This window comes from Schistocerca piceifrons, chromosome 1 (genome assembly GCF_021461385.2).
Source record: "Schistocerca piceifrons isolate TAMUIC-IGC-003096 chromosome 1, iqSchPice1.1, whole genome shotgun sequence".
NCBI classification, from domain to species: Eukaryota; Metazoa; Arthropoda; class Insecta; order Orthoptera; family Acrididae; genus Schistocerca; species Schistocerca piceifrons.
Genome location: NC_060138.1, coordinates 545,425,334 through 545,444,114, shown reverse-complemented (window position 1 = coordinate 545,444,114; position 18,781 = coordinate 545,425,334). Strand labels below are relative to the sequence as shown.

Genomic DNA, 18,781 nt, shown 5'->3' with positions numbered 1-18,781 from the left:
TGCTCGGTTAGAGGGTTAGGTGCCCTGTGCAATAAAAAAAACTGAGTGAATGGATCAACGAAGAACTTAAACGAACGTCATAGGACGTCCGCCCCGAACAAATGGAACAAACTATAACGAGCAAAATGAGGTCAAAAAAAAAGTTAGAGCGTCTGTTATGTAAGCAGAAGATCCCGGGTTCGAGTCCCCGTCGGGGCGCACATTTTCAACTGTCCCCGTTGATATTTATCAACGCCTGTAAGTAGCCAATGGTGTGGATTTCATTGTAATTTCATTTATGTTGGGAGTCTATAACATGAACGTTATTCGTGTCTGGTTATGCTGCTTTCCCATGTCGTGAAATCTATACCATTTTTCGTTACAAATATTTCACTCTACCTCTATATTTATGTAGTATGTTTAATGTTGTCCACCATTGCCTGTGATTATTGCTGTCCGGTGATGTGTCTCTTCCTTAGCAATTATCAAGCAGTGCAATTATAGTACTTTCGCGACTTTTTTTGTGAAGAAAGAATTATACAAAATCGCAACTGGGGTTACTTTAGGAAAAAGGGAAACGCGAATGGCAGTGAAACGAGATAGTAGCGTATGATTATACTAATTAGATAGTAATAATTTATCGTACTTGCTCGCTGGAGTGTAGGAGAGGGCTGTAATGCGGCGCTGTGCGGTGTGTGTGCAGATTAACCAGGTGTCGGAGGCCGGCACGTCGGCTGAGGCGGTGGTGACGGTGCCGTCCGTGGTGGGCACGTACTACCTGTGCATGGAGATCGGCGAGGGCCCCGCGTTCGTGCACCAGGGCGAGGAGCCGTGGGTGTCGCTCAGCGTGCACACTCCGCTGCTGCCCGTCTGGCTGTCCATCATCGTCATCTGCGTCTGCCTCGTCTTCTCGGCGCTCTTCTCCGGCCTCAACCTCGGCCTCATGTCTATGGACCAGACCGACCTCAAGATCATCTGCAACACGGGCACGCCCACTGAGAAGAGGCGGGTACCCCACTCCGTAAAGTCTCGCTTACACTGCGTGCATTTGCACACGATTCGCCAGTGAAGTTCCCTTGTAACTGTGAATAAGCGTTTACACTGGACTGAAAGAAGAGAAGGCCTTTCCTCATTTTTTCTTTTTTTCTTCTTTTCCTTCTTTTTTCTTCTTATCTTTTTCTTTTTTCCTTGTTTTTCTCTTTTTTCCTTGTTTTTCTCTTTTTTCCTTGTTTTTCTCTTTTTTCCTTGTTTTTCTCTTTTTTCCTTGTTTTTCTCTTTTTTCCTTGTTTTTCTCTTTTTTCCTTGTTTTTCTCTTTTTTCCTTGTTTTTCTCTTTTTTCCTTGTTTTTCTCTTTTTTCCTTGTTTTTCTCTTTTTTCCTTTTTCTTCTTTTTTTCCTTTTTCTTCTTTTTTTCCTTTTTCTTCTTTTTTTCCTTTTTCTTCTTTTTTTCCTTTTTCTTCTTTTTTCCTTTTTCTTCTTTTTTTCCTTTTTCTTCTTTTTTTCCTTTTCCTTCTTTTTTTCCTTTTCCTTCTTTTTTTCTTTTTCCTTCTTTTTTCCTTTTCCTTCTTTTTTTCTTTTTCCTTCTTTTTGCTTCTTTTTTTCCCTTTTTCCTTCTTTTTTTCCCTTTTTCCTTCTTTTTTTCCTTATTTTTCTTTTTTGCCCTCCTTTTTTTCTTCTTTTTTTCTTCTAGTAATAATAATACTCGCCTGCACGGGTTTTACTCGATACAACGTTTCTTACAGCCGCAGGGCAAAAATTTCATATTTTGATACACATTTTTTCCTCACGTGTCGTCTGTTTTTAACGAAACAAGAAAATGGCGTAGGTAAAGGAAAAACAGTACGTTTGTGGATATTAACGCAACCGTGAAACGCGTGGGGATAGTGCACATATCACCTAAATGTATCGCCAACTTTCATTAGTATTATTCTAAAATCTTGTACGTGAGTTGGTTGACACTTTTGTCTGGCTTCTCATTACAGTTGAGGGGGAAATTTAAAAGCAGGACACTAATTAATGATGGGAACAAAATCCGAAAAACTGCTAACATTTACACTGTGGTTTTTATCAATTTCAGACAGTTGCGTTGTTGTTGTTGGGTTGTTTTTGGGGAAGGAGACCAGACAGCGAGGTCATTGGTCTCATCGGATTAGGGAAGGATGGGGAAGGAAGTCGGCCGTGCCCTTTCAGAGGAACCATCCCGGCATTTGCCTGGAGTGATTTAGGAAAATCACGCAAAACCTAAATTTAGGATGGCCGGACGCGGGATTGAACCGTCGTCCTCCCGAATGCGAGTCCAGTGTCTAACCACTGCACCACCTCGCTCGGTTTCAGACAGTTAAGGCAGTGATTGTATCGCATGTTATTAGCTAATACAGGGTGTCCATAATTAAAGTTCCAGTTTCGAGACGCTGTAGAAAGAGAACCACCTCTCTGAATGATGTCAAACTAGAATAACATGTTACTGACGCAAGGGGAAGTGTCTTGGAACAAAAAAATTTAACGAAAATTTGACCAAAGCTGGCTTGCGCTGTAGGAGTCGCAACATGGATGACGTCGGCTACAAATGACATTAATAGCAATACGACGGCTATACCTCGAGCTGCGCATTGCACCATCCCTACTGTTCAATGTGCATGAGTGCACAACTTGGGCAGTCAACAGTTGTGGCACGGTTAGTTATGTAAGCCCATCTACCAGTGCAAGGTCTTACCACACGCTATGGGAAAAATCGGTTTTTAATTGTCTTGACGCCAAAAATCGCATTAAAAGCAAAATTACCTCGGTTTCTAATTGTCGTGAGACTGCCGCAAGATACGCCCAATACGCTGTCCACCGTTTTCTGCCACAAGCTGAAACAGGGAAACAGCATTTTTCACAACAGGTCGGAGTGTCTGGGGAGGTAACGTTCAAAATGCGCTGTGCAATGTGTGCCTCCAGTACAGCTACGTTCGAACCTGGAGCACTGAACACATCTTTAAGGTAACTCCACAGCCAGACGTCACACAGGTTAAGGTCAGGTGATCTGCCCGGCCGGGCTGCAGGGAAACGACGGCTGATAATTCTAGCATTCCCGAAACGCTTCTGTAGGAGTCGTTTCACTGGCTTTGCCTGCGCACGCTTATGACACCCCAATAAAATGAAGTACCTGGTATCTCACAAATTAACAGAGTAGTAATCCATGCCCTCGGGTAAACACTACCGTTCCCTGCAATCGTCTCAAAGATAGCAGCTCACTGGCTGTACAATGTTCGGAGGAGCGCCATCTTGCATAAAAAGTGATCCTACACACACACATCCACGCGGCTGAAGAGTTAGTACGACGTTGGTGTGCGAAAGACTCTCACAGCGTTTACCAGTGGCGGCACAGATAACAGGGCACCCAGGAATCATCTCCTCGAAAAAAATGCGGCTCTACGATAAATGATGCCGTCAACCCGCATCCCAAAGTTACCTCGGTACAATGAAGTGTTACAGGCTGACGTGCGAGTGGATTTACCGTTGCCCATATTCTAAAATTCTGCATATTGACATGTCCTTGTATATGGAAGTGGGCTTCGTCTGTCCACAGAATGTTGCAAGGCCATTCATTGTCCACGTCCATACAAGCAAGAACTTCCAGAGCAAATGTTTATCTTGCTGGCAGGTCAGCAGGAAGTAGCTCCCGAATAAGATTGATTTTGTATGGATAGAAATGCAGAATGTTTCATAGGATTTTATGCACCGTGCTCGCACGCAAGTCCAGCTCTCGGGCAATTTCACGTGTACCGCATATTTGAGCATCATCGCTCGATCAGTCCCGCAATGTCTTTTCGAATTTTGTTAGCTTTTCTTCAGACCCCTAACCAGACATCGGACCTGCCGGCCGCGGTGGTCTAGCGGTTCTAGGCGCTCAGTCCGGAGCCGCGCAACTGCTACGGTCGCAGGTTCGAATCCTGCCTCGGGCATGGATGTGTGTGATGTCCTTAGGTTAGTTAGGTTTAAGTAGTTCTAAGTTCTAGGGGACTGATGACCACAGATGTTAAGTCCCATAGTGCTCAGAGCCAGACATCGGACCAATATCTTTTTGCACTTGAGTGTTCGGCACTTCCGTAGGCTACCGGCGCACAGTCACCGTTCTTGTAAAACTGCTTTACCAGCAGCGCGCCATCCTTCGTGGAGACAGTTTACGTTAGATGTCTCGGACAGCTGTGTGCCACGCGTGTGTTGGTGTGCATATTCTGACGTTTACAGCGCCATCTACTGGTAAAAGTATCGTTTTCTTCCCCCATGACGTTTCCCTCTTTTTTTATAAGATGCTGTTCAAATGTGACGCCATTCTGAGCAGTGGTTCTCTTCCTACAGCGCTTTGAAACTGGAATTTCAATTATGGACACCACGTGTGTCTGAGAGGGTTCCTGTCGTCTGCAGTGTCAAATGAGAAGCACTCAAGAATTCTATTATAGTGCATATAAGAAAGATGTCAATGAAGTGTGATTAATAAAAGTGAGATATAAGCTATGTGATAGAAACTGCCACGTAGTTTGTCGGAGGGGAGACAGCGTGATCGCGCGAAAAACTGTACACACATGTTTATTCCGTTATTCTGTTAACAGTACAGCGGAAAAATGCCTCAAAATATCATTGAGGAAAAAGAGTAGTAGACGCAACTAACCTGAGTCAACATGTTTTGTAAGATGAGTTTGAATTTGTCTCTGAAGAACCCGAATAACAGCAGTGCTCCTGGTATAGACGACAGTCCAGCTGATCTGTTTGAATCAGGAGGAACTAAACTGAAAAATGATGTGTTTAATCTTTTGTGATACAATATACACGGTGATTTTGCTGAAGGGGACAAACTGCAGGAAACGAAAGTTGAAAGGGTTAGGAGCAAGGTCATATGGACGTATGGCCGGAAACTCATTTCAAGAACGGTACGCCCCACACGGAGGTGGGATCTAAGTGACCCCGGAATTAGCACCAGGCAGATGGCACAGCCAGCATAGGATAATCCAGACGACCGTGTGGAACGTTTTCCAAGACAGTTGTGTGTATCCATATCGCTTACAACGCGTACAGGGCTTATTACGCACGAGCTTGCCTCTGTGGCGACGATTTTGTCGGTGGTTCATCACACAGGCTGTCATGGTGCTGGGATCTGTTTCATCCATTCTATTCACAGACGATGCTAGCTTTACCAGGGGCGGTATCGTCAACCGTCACAACATTCACCCGTGGGTTGCGGAGAATCCTGACGGTATGGTAGAAGTGAGCGATCGACACTAATTCGACTTCAGCGTGTGAGCGGGGATTATTGGCGACCGCCTCGTGGGACCAGTCATCCTTCCACAACGCCTCACAGGTGAGGCTTACCTGCTGTTGCTACGGTGACCCTGAATCCCTTGCTGGGACACGTGCTTTTAGTGCTAGGGAGGTCATTGTGGCTACTACATGATGGTGCTGTAGCTCACTGCTCCCTTTTGTGTGGAGCTAAAACACTAGTAAAGGCACAACGTTCCCACTTGTCTGGTGTGTTCCTATGTGGTTTCTGCCAATGGATCCTACACTGTCAAATATCTTTTATCTCCACCTTCAAGTGGGTTTATCGCCTTTGGATCGTAGGTCCAGCAATATGTCCATATGACGGTCTCTGCTGCCAGGCATCGTTTTCTGCAGTTTGTCCCCATTTAAGAGTGTCGTGCTATATGTGAGCGGGGAAAGCCGCCCACGGATTATGTGAAAGATGTTATGATACCCATCCCCAAGAAGGCAAATGAAAGACTGATAGCAAATATTAATAAATTGATGGTATGGATAAATTTGTTATTTCACAGATATTTTCGATATTACGAACAATAAAAGAGAGCACTACCCTTGTAAAAACTTCACATCTGTTGTCACGTAAAACCGGTTCCCAGATTGGCAAAGAAACTGGGAAAAACTAATCCCATTTGGGATTTGATTTTAGAAAAAGCCACAATAAATGTCACGTCATGTGCGGATGAGAGAACATACTTCCAAAAAGGGCATACTACATTAGACTTTTTTCTGAAAAAAATAATAATCTGGATTTATTTAGTTGAACTGTCGATTCGTACACATTACACATTATACGTCAATGTCAGAATTACACCAATGGAAGTGATGTAATGACATGTCACTCGATGGAGCAGACGCCACATTGATTTTGGAATATTTATATGCTTTGTATTACATGTTGCAATATGCCGTTTCAAGGCAATAACACATTGAGGATTTATCACAGACATGTCTCTTATAATTAAATTTCAGTTAATGACTTGTCAACCATACAAACCTTAAAGAGGCATTTGGGACACTGACAAGTTACCAGATGACTGGACATCTGCTCTGATCCACGCCTTACACAAGAAGGGTGATTTGACTGACATCAACAATTATAGAGGGATCTCATTGATACCAGTCACCTATAAGATATTATCTAAGGAATTATATAACAGAGCCGAACCCCAATTGGACCGAAAACTTGGAGATTATCAGGGTCGTTTTAGAAAAGGACGTTCTTGTGCTGAACAGATCCTTAATTTGAAGTCAGCATTAAGTCAAATTAAACTAGCGAATAAACAGTACGTAGTTACTTACGTTGACTTCAAGAAAACATACGATTCCATCGACAGACATACTCTTACGAGAATTTTGCAGCAAATGGGCCTGGACCAGAAAAGCCACAGCCTAATCCAAAAGACCCTGAATAACACGAGATCACGAGTAAAGTTCAGGGGAACACTTTCAGAAAGCTTCGAGATAAAGATATGAGTTAGACATGGAGACGGACTTTCACCTCTTCTCTTCAACTGTGCACCCGGCAAGGTGATCAGAGAGTGGCGAGAAGAAATGGAAGTACAAAATATACCGAGCGGTATTTACCTGGGACACAAATGGGACTAGTAGTACGCTGCTTAGCTATCGCAGATGATCTGGCACTTATAGCCAGCTCAGTGGAAGGAGCAATAAAGCAGCTCAATATGCTCAAACTCCAGGCTCCCAAGATAGGACTTCAATTGCCACTAGAAAAGACAAAATACCTCACCAGCATCAGTGATACTCCCAGTGAACTACAGCTGGAATAAGGACAAATTGAGAAAGTTGACAGATTTTGGTATCTAGGAGAATGGTTGGAACATAATCTACCAGAAGGAACACCACTAACAACTCGGGTTAATAAGTTACAATTAGCATATCGATTAACCAAGAACATTTATAATCCCGGTCAACTTGTTGATTGCTTTGTCTCCACCATGCTTCCACAGCTCTGCGACTATAACGTCTTCTCCTGGTGCTTTGTTATTCTTCAGAGACTGAATGTTGTTTTTCACTTCTTCTTCTATTTATTCATCGTCGTTAGACTTAACCCTATTTGATTTCCTATTTAGAACGCTGTACTCATCTGACCAGAACTCTTACTCCGCCTATCACACCACTTCACTGATTCCCACCATATCTAACTTCAGCCTATGTATTTCCCTTTTTAAAATCTGTAAGCCATCTACCCAGTTAAGAGCCCCAACATTCCACCCAGCGAGCCGTGCAGCGCTATTTTTGTATCTCTTGATGTCACAGCATACATCGCGCGTTTTGTGGCGCTTTTACACTTGTCACACCGCTATTCCACCTGTGTTATACTGATCGACACCTGTTGTTCTTAATCACCTGTCGGGGAACTTTTTGCTAGCTCCTTACAACTGAGTCTTCTTCTCGAGAATATAGTCAGTTAACTACGAAATTAGCATAAGTGGTGTGTCCGGTATAGCTGCTCATGATATAACGTCAAAGAAACGTACAACGTATTACTATCTTTACGACGTTTCTCATCGAGCCGTATATGTTATCTCGCATTTCTAGGTGCTTCTCTCTCACAAATAATGATAAAAATTCAGAAATTCGGGGTCGCCACCAGCCCAAGCCCTTCCTAACTATTTAGAAAAAAACGGAGCTGGAAAATTATTAGTTCTAATTAATTTATTAAAGTAATTAAAGTATGCAAATTTCTTTCAGTAGCCAGATAAATAGCACTTCATGCCGTGCATGAAGCAACTTGATTAAGGATTGGAAATCGGAGTAAGTGGGTAAGGTCAACACCACAGACTTTATCTTTCGAGTAGATTATTTATTGTATCTAAGTATTCGGTTGCACATCCTAACTACACATAACTGGTGCCTGACTAGAAATATTTAAGTAAGAATTACATGAGAATGTAACAGAGCACAATTTAACTACAGCAAGAAGAAACACAGAAAACGGGGGTGGGAGACAATGATACTATCATCTTCTTTGCATTCATACCATAAAAATATCTCAATGAGATTCGAATTACGATTATACGCATGCACTATTCTGGACAGAGGTTTAACCCAAGCATGAGGTTGTGTGATAATTATTCAACATACTAACTGCGTCTGTTGCTTGCAAACGGCCGAACCAGAGCACGTGGTGCATTCCGAATCAAACTGTTGTGCTGCTTTGTAGAAAGAGCGCGAAAGAACAGATATTCATGTGGAAATTATAGCTCTTTAAACAAGCAAACTGTTAGAATAAAGTCTACTGCGGTGCCGTGGTGGACCAGAAGAGTCACTGATTACCAAACACGTGGCACAAAATCGACACACAAAGATAAAAGCAACTTCCACAAAATATAAGATTAAAAATCATTAAAAATCATACTCACTTCGACACAGTATTACACACTCGTACGGTTGAAGTGATCCTAACCAGCTTTTCCTAATCTGATTTACCGTTTGAAATTCCACTTCATCGTTGTTCAAAATCAACAAAGTAACTTCCACACTTTAAACTTAAACACCCAACAATCGCCTATTTAAAGCAATATAATTCAGTTAAGCTGAAGTTCTTAAGTATTTCAACAGTTACACATTACGAAGTCCTAACTCAACCTGCTTCCTATCACCTGAAACCCCGGTTAAAAGCTACGATCCGTACTCACCAAGCGTTCACCGAAGAGTGCCGCTGTCTCTCTCGATATTACCTAGCTCGCCGTGTAGCCCTCCGTCACCAACCTCACACAAAAAAAGCCTTCGACTAAGATGGGTAAGCCGGCCGCGGTGGTCTAGCGGTTCTAGGCGCTCAGTCCGGAACCGCGCGACTGCTACGGTCGCAGGTTCGAATCCTGCCTCGGGCATGGATGTGTGTGATGTCCTTAGGTTAGTTAGGTTTAAGTAGTTCTAAGTTCTAGGGGACTGATGACCACAGATGTTAAGTCCCATAGTGCTCAGAGCCATTTGAACTAAGATGGGTAAACCTCTCTGTTCAGGTATTGGAAACCTAAGCTGGTCATCCTGTGCCAATCTTGTGTGAATGCTCTGAAACGCTAATCATTTGCATAACACAGCATCTTCTTCCTGTTGGTTAAATTTCGCGTCTGTAGCACGTCATCTTCGTGGTGTAGCAATTTTAATGGCCAGTAGTGTATTTCCGAGTAGCGAGGAGAAATTTAGAAACTGAAATTCTGTGAAAATATCTCGCCGTGAGGAAAAACGCTTTTGATTTAATGATTGCCACCCCAAGTCCCGTACCATATCCGCGGCTCTTTACCCTCTGTTTCTCGACAATACAAAACGAACTGCCCTTCTTTGAACTTTTTCTATGTACTCCGCCAATATTATCAGTTAAAGATCCCACACCGCACAGCAGTAATCTGAGGAAGGGCAAGCGCAGTGTAGGCAGTCTTTTTAGTGGATTTGTTGAATCTTCTTGGTTTTATACCAAGAGATGCAGTATTTGTTTCGCCTTCCCCACAACGTTATCTAAGTGATCGTTCCAATTTAAAGTATTCGTTACCGTTATTCACAGGTATTTGCTCGAATTGACAGCTTTTAGAATTCTGCAGTTTATTGTTCAACTGAAATTTAACGGGTTCCGTTTAGTACTCATGTGGACTATCTGCCACTTTTCATTAAGGGTGAGTCGCTACAGTAAGACAGAGATGGAAGCAAACAGAAACAAATACGCGTCCGAGAACAAAGAAATTTTACGAGAACAACTGATAGCTATTTTCGTTCTGGCCTCGAATGCTGCGTTGTTGTCGGATATGGTGCTGAAACTCTGGGCTTGAGTTTTCGAGAACGCGTTGGAATCGAAAGCTTTTCAGCTCTCCGATAACCGAACACAGCAGCCTGATTGAAATTAGTTCGTCTGATGTTGAAAGCCCACATCTGCGGTGCTGTAGCGACAACACCGTCTTCAGGCAGCCACAGGGCTCCAATCTCCATACCAATAGAAAATCGCTCTAAAGCCTTATATCTTACAAAATTACGTAAAAAGGAAAATCTGAAATTCAAATATGTTATAGATCTCTATAGTATCTCTATAGCATGTCAAAATTGTGTTCTTCATTTTAGTTAGGGACAGTAGCATGATCATAGTTCCGTACGGTGATACTTTCACATCTTGGAAACAGCTTTACACTTATTTGTTTTTATCTTGAAAACTTTGTATGTTAGTGAAATATTTTTTTCGGTGATTTCCAGAATCGCTGGCCAATAAATCTTTTCAAAGTTTGGTATTACATTGCGTTTGGTATGTATAAGCTGTCGAAAGTTTAAAGTCTTTCTACAAACACCATTTACGAATTCTGAAATACAGGTATAGCGTAGATTCGTATGCAGTGTCTAAGTTTGTCAAAAATCTGTTACTCCGGTATTCTGAAAGAACGTGAAATTTTTACGTTCCGAAAGTTTCCTATTTGTGAACTAAAGGATATGGTGCTTCACGCAGCGGAAGCGGCAATATAGTTGGAGCTGTCTAAGGATACAGTACCGAATGAAAAACGTCCGGTACGTTACTCAGTAGTAGTAGTATTGTAAAAAAGGTATCGTTCTCATAAGAAGATTGATACCTTGAGCTATCGATATTACTTATCTTTGATAAAAAGATTAGAGTATGTACAAACTGTTGGCTCCAATCTCACCATCTCTGTTTTCAAACAGAGAGATTCCAAGCCAAGTCACTTCGAACAAATCATTCCAAAGATCGGCAAAGTGTGACAAATGATTTCGTACACTCGCTCTGTCGCTCACGCGTACACGGAGCGATAAACTGTTGCCCTGCATGGAGGACCGCATCGTGAGGACGGCGAATACACACCGGCAAGGGCGCAGGAAAAGTGGGGCGGAAAACTGACCGAAAAAAAGATAGGAAAGACGGTTTAACAAATAACCGCGAGTGTTTCTATCTTCTGCCCACGACAAGAGTAGTTTCTGTCGGCCCGCGACTGTAAACACTGTGTCGTTTCGTCAAAGCAGCATCATAAGGAAATTACTGCAACCGAACAGACGTCTACCGCTGACATGGTTTACGTGGAAACAGTGCGCTTTGTCCATACAACTACTGCCTATATAGGTCGCTTATGTTGAACAGTGCAGTTACTGCTGCTACTTTGCTGCGGTATCGTAGGATCGCAAAGCTGGCGAACGGGTGTCGGAGAAAATATGCCATTAGACAGAACGCATTGCCGGTTTTTGCAAGTAAAGAACTGGAACGAGACGCGGCGGAGAAGGAAGTAACAAAAAAGGTGGAAGAGGTACGTGATTCAGAATGTCTTCCAGGCAGTATTCTCGCCGCTATGTGTAAATGAAAAAGAATTCAATTATAAGCCTTCTGTAGCTGATGAATAATATTACGAGAGCATTTGGTCATTAGGCCTATAGACACCTATACTCTCTTCATCGAAACGGAACCCTCTTCTGAATAAACCAGCGTCATCGGATTCTACGTTTACGTCTACGTTTATACTCCGCTAGCCACCCAACGGTGTGTGGCGGAGGGCACTTTACGTGCCATTGTCATTACCTCCCTTTCCTGTTCCAGTCGCGTATGGTTCGCGGGAAGAACGACTGCCGGAAAGCCTCCGTGCGCGCTCGAATCTCTCTAATTTTACATTCGTGATCTCCTCGGGAAGTATAAGTAGGGGGAAGCAATATATTCGATACCTCATCCAGAAACACACCCTCTCGAAACCTGGACAGCAAGCTACACCGCGACGCAGAGCGTCTCTCTTGCCACTTGAGTTTGCTAAACATCTCCGTAACGCTATCACGCTTACCAAATAACCCTGTGACGAAACGCGCCGCTCTTCTTTGGATCTTCTCTATCTCCTCCGTCAGACCGATCTGGTACGGATCCCACACTGATGAGCAATACTCAAGTATAGGTCGAACGAGTGTTTTGTAAGCCACCTCCTTTGTTGATGGACTACATTTTCTAAGGACTCTCCCAATGAATGTCAACCTGGTACCCGCCTTACCAACAATTAATTTTATATGATCATTCCACTTCAAATCGTTCCGCACGCATATCCCAGATATTTTACAGAAGTAACTGCTACCAGTGTTTGTTCCGCTATCATATAATCATAGAATAAAGGATCCTTCTTTCTATGTATTCGCAGTACATTACATTTGTCTATGTTACGGGTCAGTTGCCACTCCCTGCACCAAGTGCCTATCCGCTGCAGATCTTCCTGCATTTCGCTGCAATTTTCTAATGCTGCAACTTCTCTGTATACTACAGCATCATCGCGAAAAGCCACATGGAACTTCCAACACTATCTACTAGGTCATTTATATGTATTGTGAAAAGCAATGGTCCCATAAGACTCCCCTGTGGCGCGCCAGAGGTTACTTTGTCTGTAGACGTCTCTCCATTGAGAACAACATACTGTGTTCTCTTTTCTAAAAACTCTTCAATCCAGCCACACAACTGGTTTGATATTCCGTAGGCTCTTACTTTGTTTATCAGGCGACAGTGCGGAACTGGTTCGAACGCCTTCCGGAAGTCAAGGAAAATGGCATCTACCTGGGAGCCTGTATCTAATATTTTCTGGGTCTCATGAACAAATAAAGCGAGTTCGGTCCCACACGATCGCTGTTTCCGGAATCCTTGTGATTCCTACAGAGTAGATTCTGGGTTTCCAGAAACGACATGATACGCAAGCAAAAAAACATGTTCTAAAATTCTACAACAGATCGACGTCAGAGATATAGGTCTATAGTTTTGCGCCTCTGCTCGACGACCCTTCTTGAAGACTGGGACTACCTGTGCTCTTCTCCAATCATTTGGAATCTTCCGTTCCTCTAGACACTTACGGTACACGGCTGTTAGAAGGGGGGCAAGTTCTTTCACGTACTCTGTGTACAATCGCATTGGTATCCCGTCAGGTCCAGTAGACTTTCCTCTGTTGAGTGATTCCAGTTCCTTTTCTATTCCTTGGACACTTATTTCGTTGTATCTGGTAGTCATACTCAATTTATTAAAGCTAATTAAAAATTATAAAATGTACTAAATTTACACATAAAATTGCAGAAATGCAGTTTTTGGGGGAAGGGGTGCAACTTTGGCAGTTCGCCAGTGGCGCAGGATCACCTCAGTACGTCCCTGCCGGTTGGTGCTTGCACGTTCAGTTGTTGAAAGTGTTAGGACTGAATCATGCGGCTATAATTTTGGCTAAATAATAGAAATGTAATAAATCAATAGTAGGATCATTCGATACGATATCTGCTGTACAGTACTGATATAAGTATCAGTTGGAAAGTATCGAGTAAAAAGTGTCGGTATCGAAATGAAAGTACTCGATACCAAGAAGTATGGCTACTTTTTTCGTGTCCGTGGAGCCCACAGTGCCATCTCTTATTGTTGTGTTGGAGGCGGTAGCAATCTGCCTCGCTGTCAGTTGCCAGCTAACTTGTATTGGACTATGGTTCTGGCTGACGTTGGACCATTTCTGCGACAGGTATGCGCGCGCCATCATGCCCGTGCGCAAGATGGGCAACTACCTGCTGTGCTCGATCCTGCTGGGGAACGTGCTCGTGAACTCGACGCTGACGATCGTGATGGACGAGCTGACGTCGGGCCTCGTGGCCGTGATCGGCTCCACGATGGCCATCGTCATCTTCGGCGAGATAACGCCCCAGGCAATCTGCTCCAGGCACGGGCTGGCCGTCGGCGCCAAGACCATCTACGTCACCAAGCTCATCATGGGCCTCACCTTCCCGCTCTCCTATCCCATCAGCCGTGTGCTCGACTTCTTGCTCGGCGTCGAGATCGGGAACGTCTACAACCGTGAGAGGCTCAAGGAATTGGTGAGGGTAAGTGCCACGTTTCAGCAAATCGTTGTTACGAACGTGTCACCTTCTGCTATTGCTGTTGGTTCTGTATATTACCTGGACACGTTTTTATTACAAGCGATGGTCGTCCGCCGGTATGGTACTTTCCCGCAGTAGTGTTATACCCACAGAACGCAACTCAGCTATTTTACGATTCTATTGAACTGACCGTTATTTTTGTAAATCAAAGACCTATTGCGTCAGAAGGAAGGCCCTGTGTCTGTCATAACCTAATCTTCGCTTAATAAAAGTTCGTTCTGATGTAACATAACATACATTTTCTGCTGCTCCCTGAAATTTCAGTTGTTTTCGTGTGGTTAAATTTTCTATATCGGGTTTATCTTCTAAACATTATCCCCAGCAATACTAATATCTATTGCATCTCTGGACCATCTCTAATTCACAATGACTTAATACGTTTTGCGGGGGCAGCTTCTACTAAAAAATCCCACAAAGGCCGTTTTGGGAGCACCTTGTTTGAAAAAGCATTCTGAAGCAACTGAAGTATCGATGTAAAAGGTCAAAAAAACCTTGAAATAGGTAAGGTGTTTCAGCCAAAAGACCATTTAATTAATTGTAACCAAAAAAGATACAAGAGTATCGATTACATACAAAAAAACCTAGTCTTGGGAAAATTCGAGTTCAGATTAATAATATACAACCAAAACCAATCTTTTGTTATATAGTTATGGTAACCATATTCTGTTTCATTTTTATTTTAATATTTTTGTAGCGATTTTAGTTTTTTGTCCACTCAGTTCTTCAATCGCCATGTCATCGCGGTTCAATCAATATATTATAAGCATAAACTTACTGCGAGCAGAAGCTTCAATCTGCTAGTTCCTGAATTCACCTTTGCGGAACTGAATCATACTGGAAATTGGCCTTCAGTGTCATCGGAAATTGTAAAAATGATCAAATGGCTCTGAGCACTATGGGACTTAAAATCTGAGGTCATCAGTCCCCTAGAACTTAGAACTACTTAAACCTAACTAACCTAAGGACATATAACACGTCAATGCCCGAAGCAGGATTCGAACCTGTGACCGTAGCGGTCGCGCGGTATCAGACTGAAGCGCCTAGAACCGCTTGACCACTCCGGCTGGCTACAAATGATCATTTATTCATAAGAAACCGTAATTGTGGTGTAGGGGTCTCGTTGACAACGTAAGAATCACATTCTACCATAGTAAGAAAAGAGCCATCTCAGCAGGAGGTGATCGATCATTTGTCGACAGCTCTGGAGAGCTTTCAGTGAGTTGGGCCAGTTCCTAGTAGAACGACATGAGCCTCTGTTTCAGATGATTATATTCTGCTAAATAGTGCGGTCGCAGCACAGAATGGTTCAAAATGGCTCTGAGCACTATGGGACTTAACATCTATGGTCATCAGTCCCCTAGAACTTAGAACTACTTAAACCTAACTAACCTAAGGACATCACACAACACCCAGCCATCACGAGGCAGAGAAAATCCCTGACCCCGCCGGGAATCGAACCCGGGCGTGGGAAGCGAGAACGCTACCGCACGACCACGAGATGCGGGCCGCAACACAGACGACGCCATATTGAAGTGGAGGAACATGTTGCTACTTTGAGCTCAATAATAATAATAATAATAAGTGAAAAATACGCAAACTGTCTGTTTATCATTAAAATCTCCTCAAACATTGTATGAAGCCGCGGATCTGCAACCTTGGACAAATCAGCGACCACAAGCTAACTTGATCCTACACGGCGTTGTGGATTCCAGAACCTACTGACAGTGTCTCGCCTCTTGTGCCAAAATAATGTACTTGGGTAAATCTCAACCTGAAGACAAATCGTTACGACGAAGTTTGTGATACATACAAGGGAAGCATACAACCAAAAGGTTACCGATCCCGCTTACTTTTTCCACTTTCGTAGTACATACTCAGATGAAAGGAATGATGGTTAAGAACGCTGTGCTTTTAAAGCATTTTCGAGACATCGAGATTGAAACTTTTTCGTACCTGTTGAATACCGTAAGAAACCGCAGGCTGTCGAGCAGTGGCATTATTACAATCCTCTAAGGCGTCAGGCCATGAGTCTCTGATTGAATCTCATCTTTTCTGTCCCAAATTTTCCGCCAGAAACTTGGATCGCTACTGTTGCAAACAGTGCACTGACAACTTTTGTCACTTCGGGCGCACAGCAGGTAGGAAAGCAGGCAACTCCTGGCCCATGCCACGAATAAGAGACAGAGCTGATTTCTTATGTTGCTCCAAAATCAAAGAAACATTGTACATTGTTCGAAACAGATAAAGTCCGGTATGACTTCACTGTGATCCGCGCATCAATGTGCCGATAAATAAATAATTAAATCACTATTCCTTAATATACCTCGATAATATATCGGGTAGAATGTACGATTATGACTACCATCATTATTATTATCATTTTTAACTTTGAAGAAACATGTTGTTGTGATACAACTGTTTAACGAAAGACTATAAAAACATTATGACGAGACTTGAATGGAGCACAGGCAGATTTTGTATGTAGCTTTTGTCTTCTGTGCTAACGCTGCAGCTCGGCGACTGACGCTGTCGTTTGGTATTCAGGAGGACCGGAAAGCTTTGGACCGAGCTCACTCAAAAGCACCTCGGAAGTGCATAATGTTAAAGCAACCTTTTGGTGCATCTGTGTATTACCACAATCACGGAAAAGAAGAGCAAAATCGGTGACCCTCTGGGTGTGTGCTTCTATTATTAGATATTGCGACGGATATCGTCTTCGATCCTGCCAATTACGACGCGGTAGAATTTTCAGTTCAGTATCCAACCAGGAGTTCCGTGCAGCACTCGTAATGTTTCTGAGAATTTGGGTTGGCTTCTGAACAATAGCAAAAGTTTTCTCGACGACTACCGTGACTAAATCCTCGATATGTTCAATAGGCTACGTGCCAGTTAAACTGGCAAGTCAAGGAGAAAACGTAATTTTGGGAACAGTATTCATCTCGCAAACTGGAGAACAGTTTTTCGTGCTGGAGTACCGCTCTACGAATGTGCTGGATGGCACCTGTGAGCGTGCTAACACTTCATTGGTGTTGCGTGTCCACAGGGTGGAGCACCATTGATCTCCTATGGTGCTCAAGGGTAACCCATATCGACATGTTGGGTGTGAGTTTATTGTTAACGTTGTATAATGCTCTTTATGTAAGGATCTTTGTTTCTGTGACGTCACACTTCTTATCTGCCACAGTAGTCCAAACTGGAGCTAAGTTCCTTGTAAACGTACGTTTCTGTACTTTGTGGGAGGTGTGGCCAACTTATATTCTTAATTTCGTTATTCATTTCATGTAAAAAAAACATTCGTTTGATTTATGCTCTGTCATGTGTGTTCTGTGTTGTTAAATTTACGTTGATATGTATTTATTTAACTAGCTTTCAAAATATTTCTCTATCTCGCTCACATAAATATATAAATAAATATTAGTATAAATGTTGACGTTGTAGTACATATGTGGCTAACGATTTAGGTAAGTTGGGTAATGAATTTAGCAGAGGAATTTACAACACTGCACACACAATCTGCACGATTAATATGATATTGTAAATAAGCCTTTGTGTACAATAGTGGTGCAATATTCAGTCGTATTTTGCGCCAGGGAGTGTGAAAGGCTTCAAGTAAGAGTTAAAAAAGACTAAATAAACGAGTGCCAGGGATAGACATAACTGCCGATTGTGTAGACAGTACGTATGTGTGCAGAAAACAGACGAAAATGCAATGAGTCATAAATTACCCTTCAGTTATATTTTGGAACGAACTGCTTTCAGATTTAGTAGTAAACCAAACTCGTAAATATCTCTGCATCTAGACTAGAGACTATGTTTAAAGTCAACAAAAGGAAACGACTATGGTAAAATAAATATGCATTTTCAGTAGTTACATATTCTGATTTGAAACATCCTGAGTAATCGTACAGCAACTACGATCACAGTAGCCACACGAATGAAAACTTTCAGAGAATATGTGTATGCCGTCGGAGGCACCGACCAACCCATTGTAATGGTTGGTATGTTTGCGTCAGATTAAACTTATGGACATAAATAAAATCATTGTGTCTACGTCGTAAGAGATGCCAAACTGCTGTGGGGAGGTTGTAACAATGATGGAACTCCACGCGTCGTACCTCTCATTGTTGACGAAATGTGCCGTCCCGTATTGATGTCGAAATTTCTTGGCTCGCCACAAGATCAAAGATTCGGTCGCTCCTCTTCCTCAGTCGTATTAGTGAAACACCCTTATTCGCCTGCAAACTTCTGTTTCACGGTACTGTGCACGAATACCAGATTCACGGAACGGTTCCCGATTCTCAATCCGTGGAGTCATGTGCAGGTTTGGCATGCAGCGTTTACAACACGCAATGTTAGAGTTCTGCTTCATTCCTATGCCTATTTGTTTTATTATTATCGTTCAATAGGTCCCCTCGGGCCACGGGTGCGTTATCCGTCAGAAAATGTTTTCAACGGCTTTGAATATCGTGCAGCTTTCATAGCTTTTGCATTTTACTGGCATATTGCCGCAATATCCAGAAACACTAGTGTACATGACTATTGGTATGCCAATGTGAGCGCCTGTTTCGTTATATTCGGGCCATTTCCTATAAAATCTGCTCTTCGCCTGTCTGTACTTCTTGAACACA

General features: G+C 42.8%; 1 protein-coding gene across 2 annotated transcripts in view; it reads left to right on the top strand.

Annotated features, from left to right (window-relative positions):
• Positions 1-18,781, top strand: part of LOC124800079 (unextended protein) — a 504,663-nt gene that overhangs the window by 376,494 nt on the left and 109,388 nt on the right. For both annotated transcript variants that reach the window (XM_047262967.1, XM_047262968.1), the window contains exons 4-5: positions 683-984; positions 13,742-14,096. In XM_047262967.1, the coding sequence (XP_047118923.1) occupies positions 683-984; positions 13,742-14,096 (657 nt within the window). The remainder of the gene's footprint in view (positions 1-682; positions 985-13,741; positions 14,097-18,781) is intronic.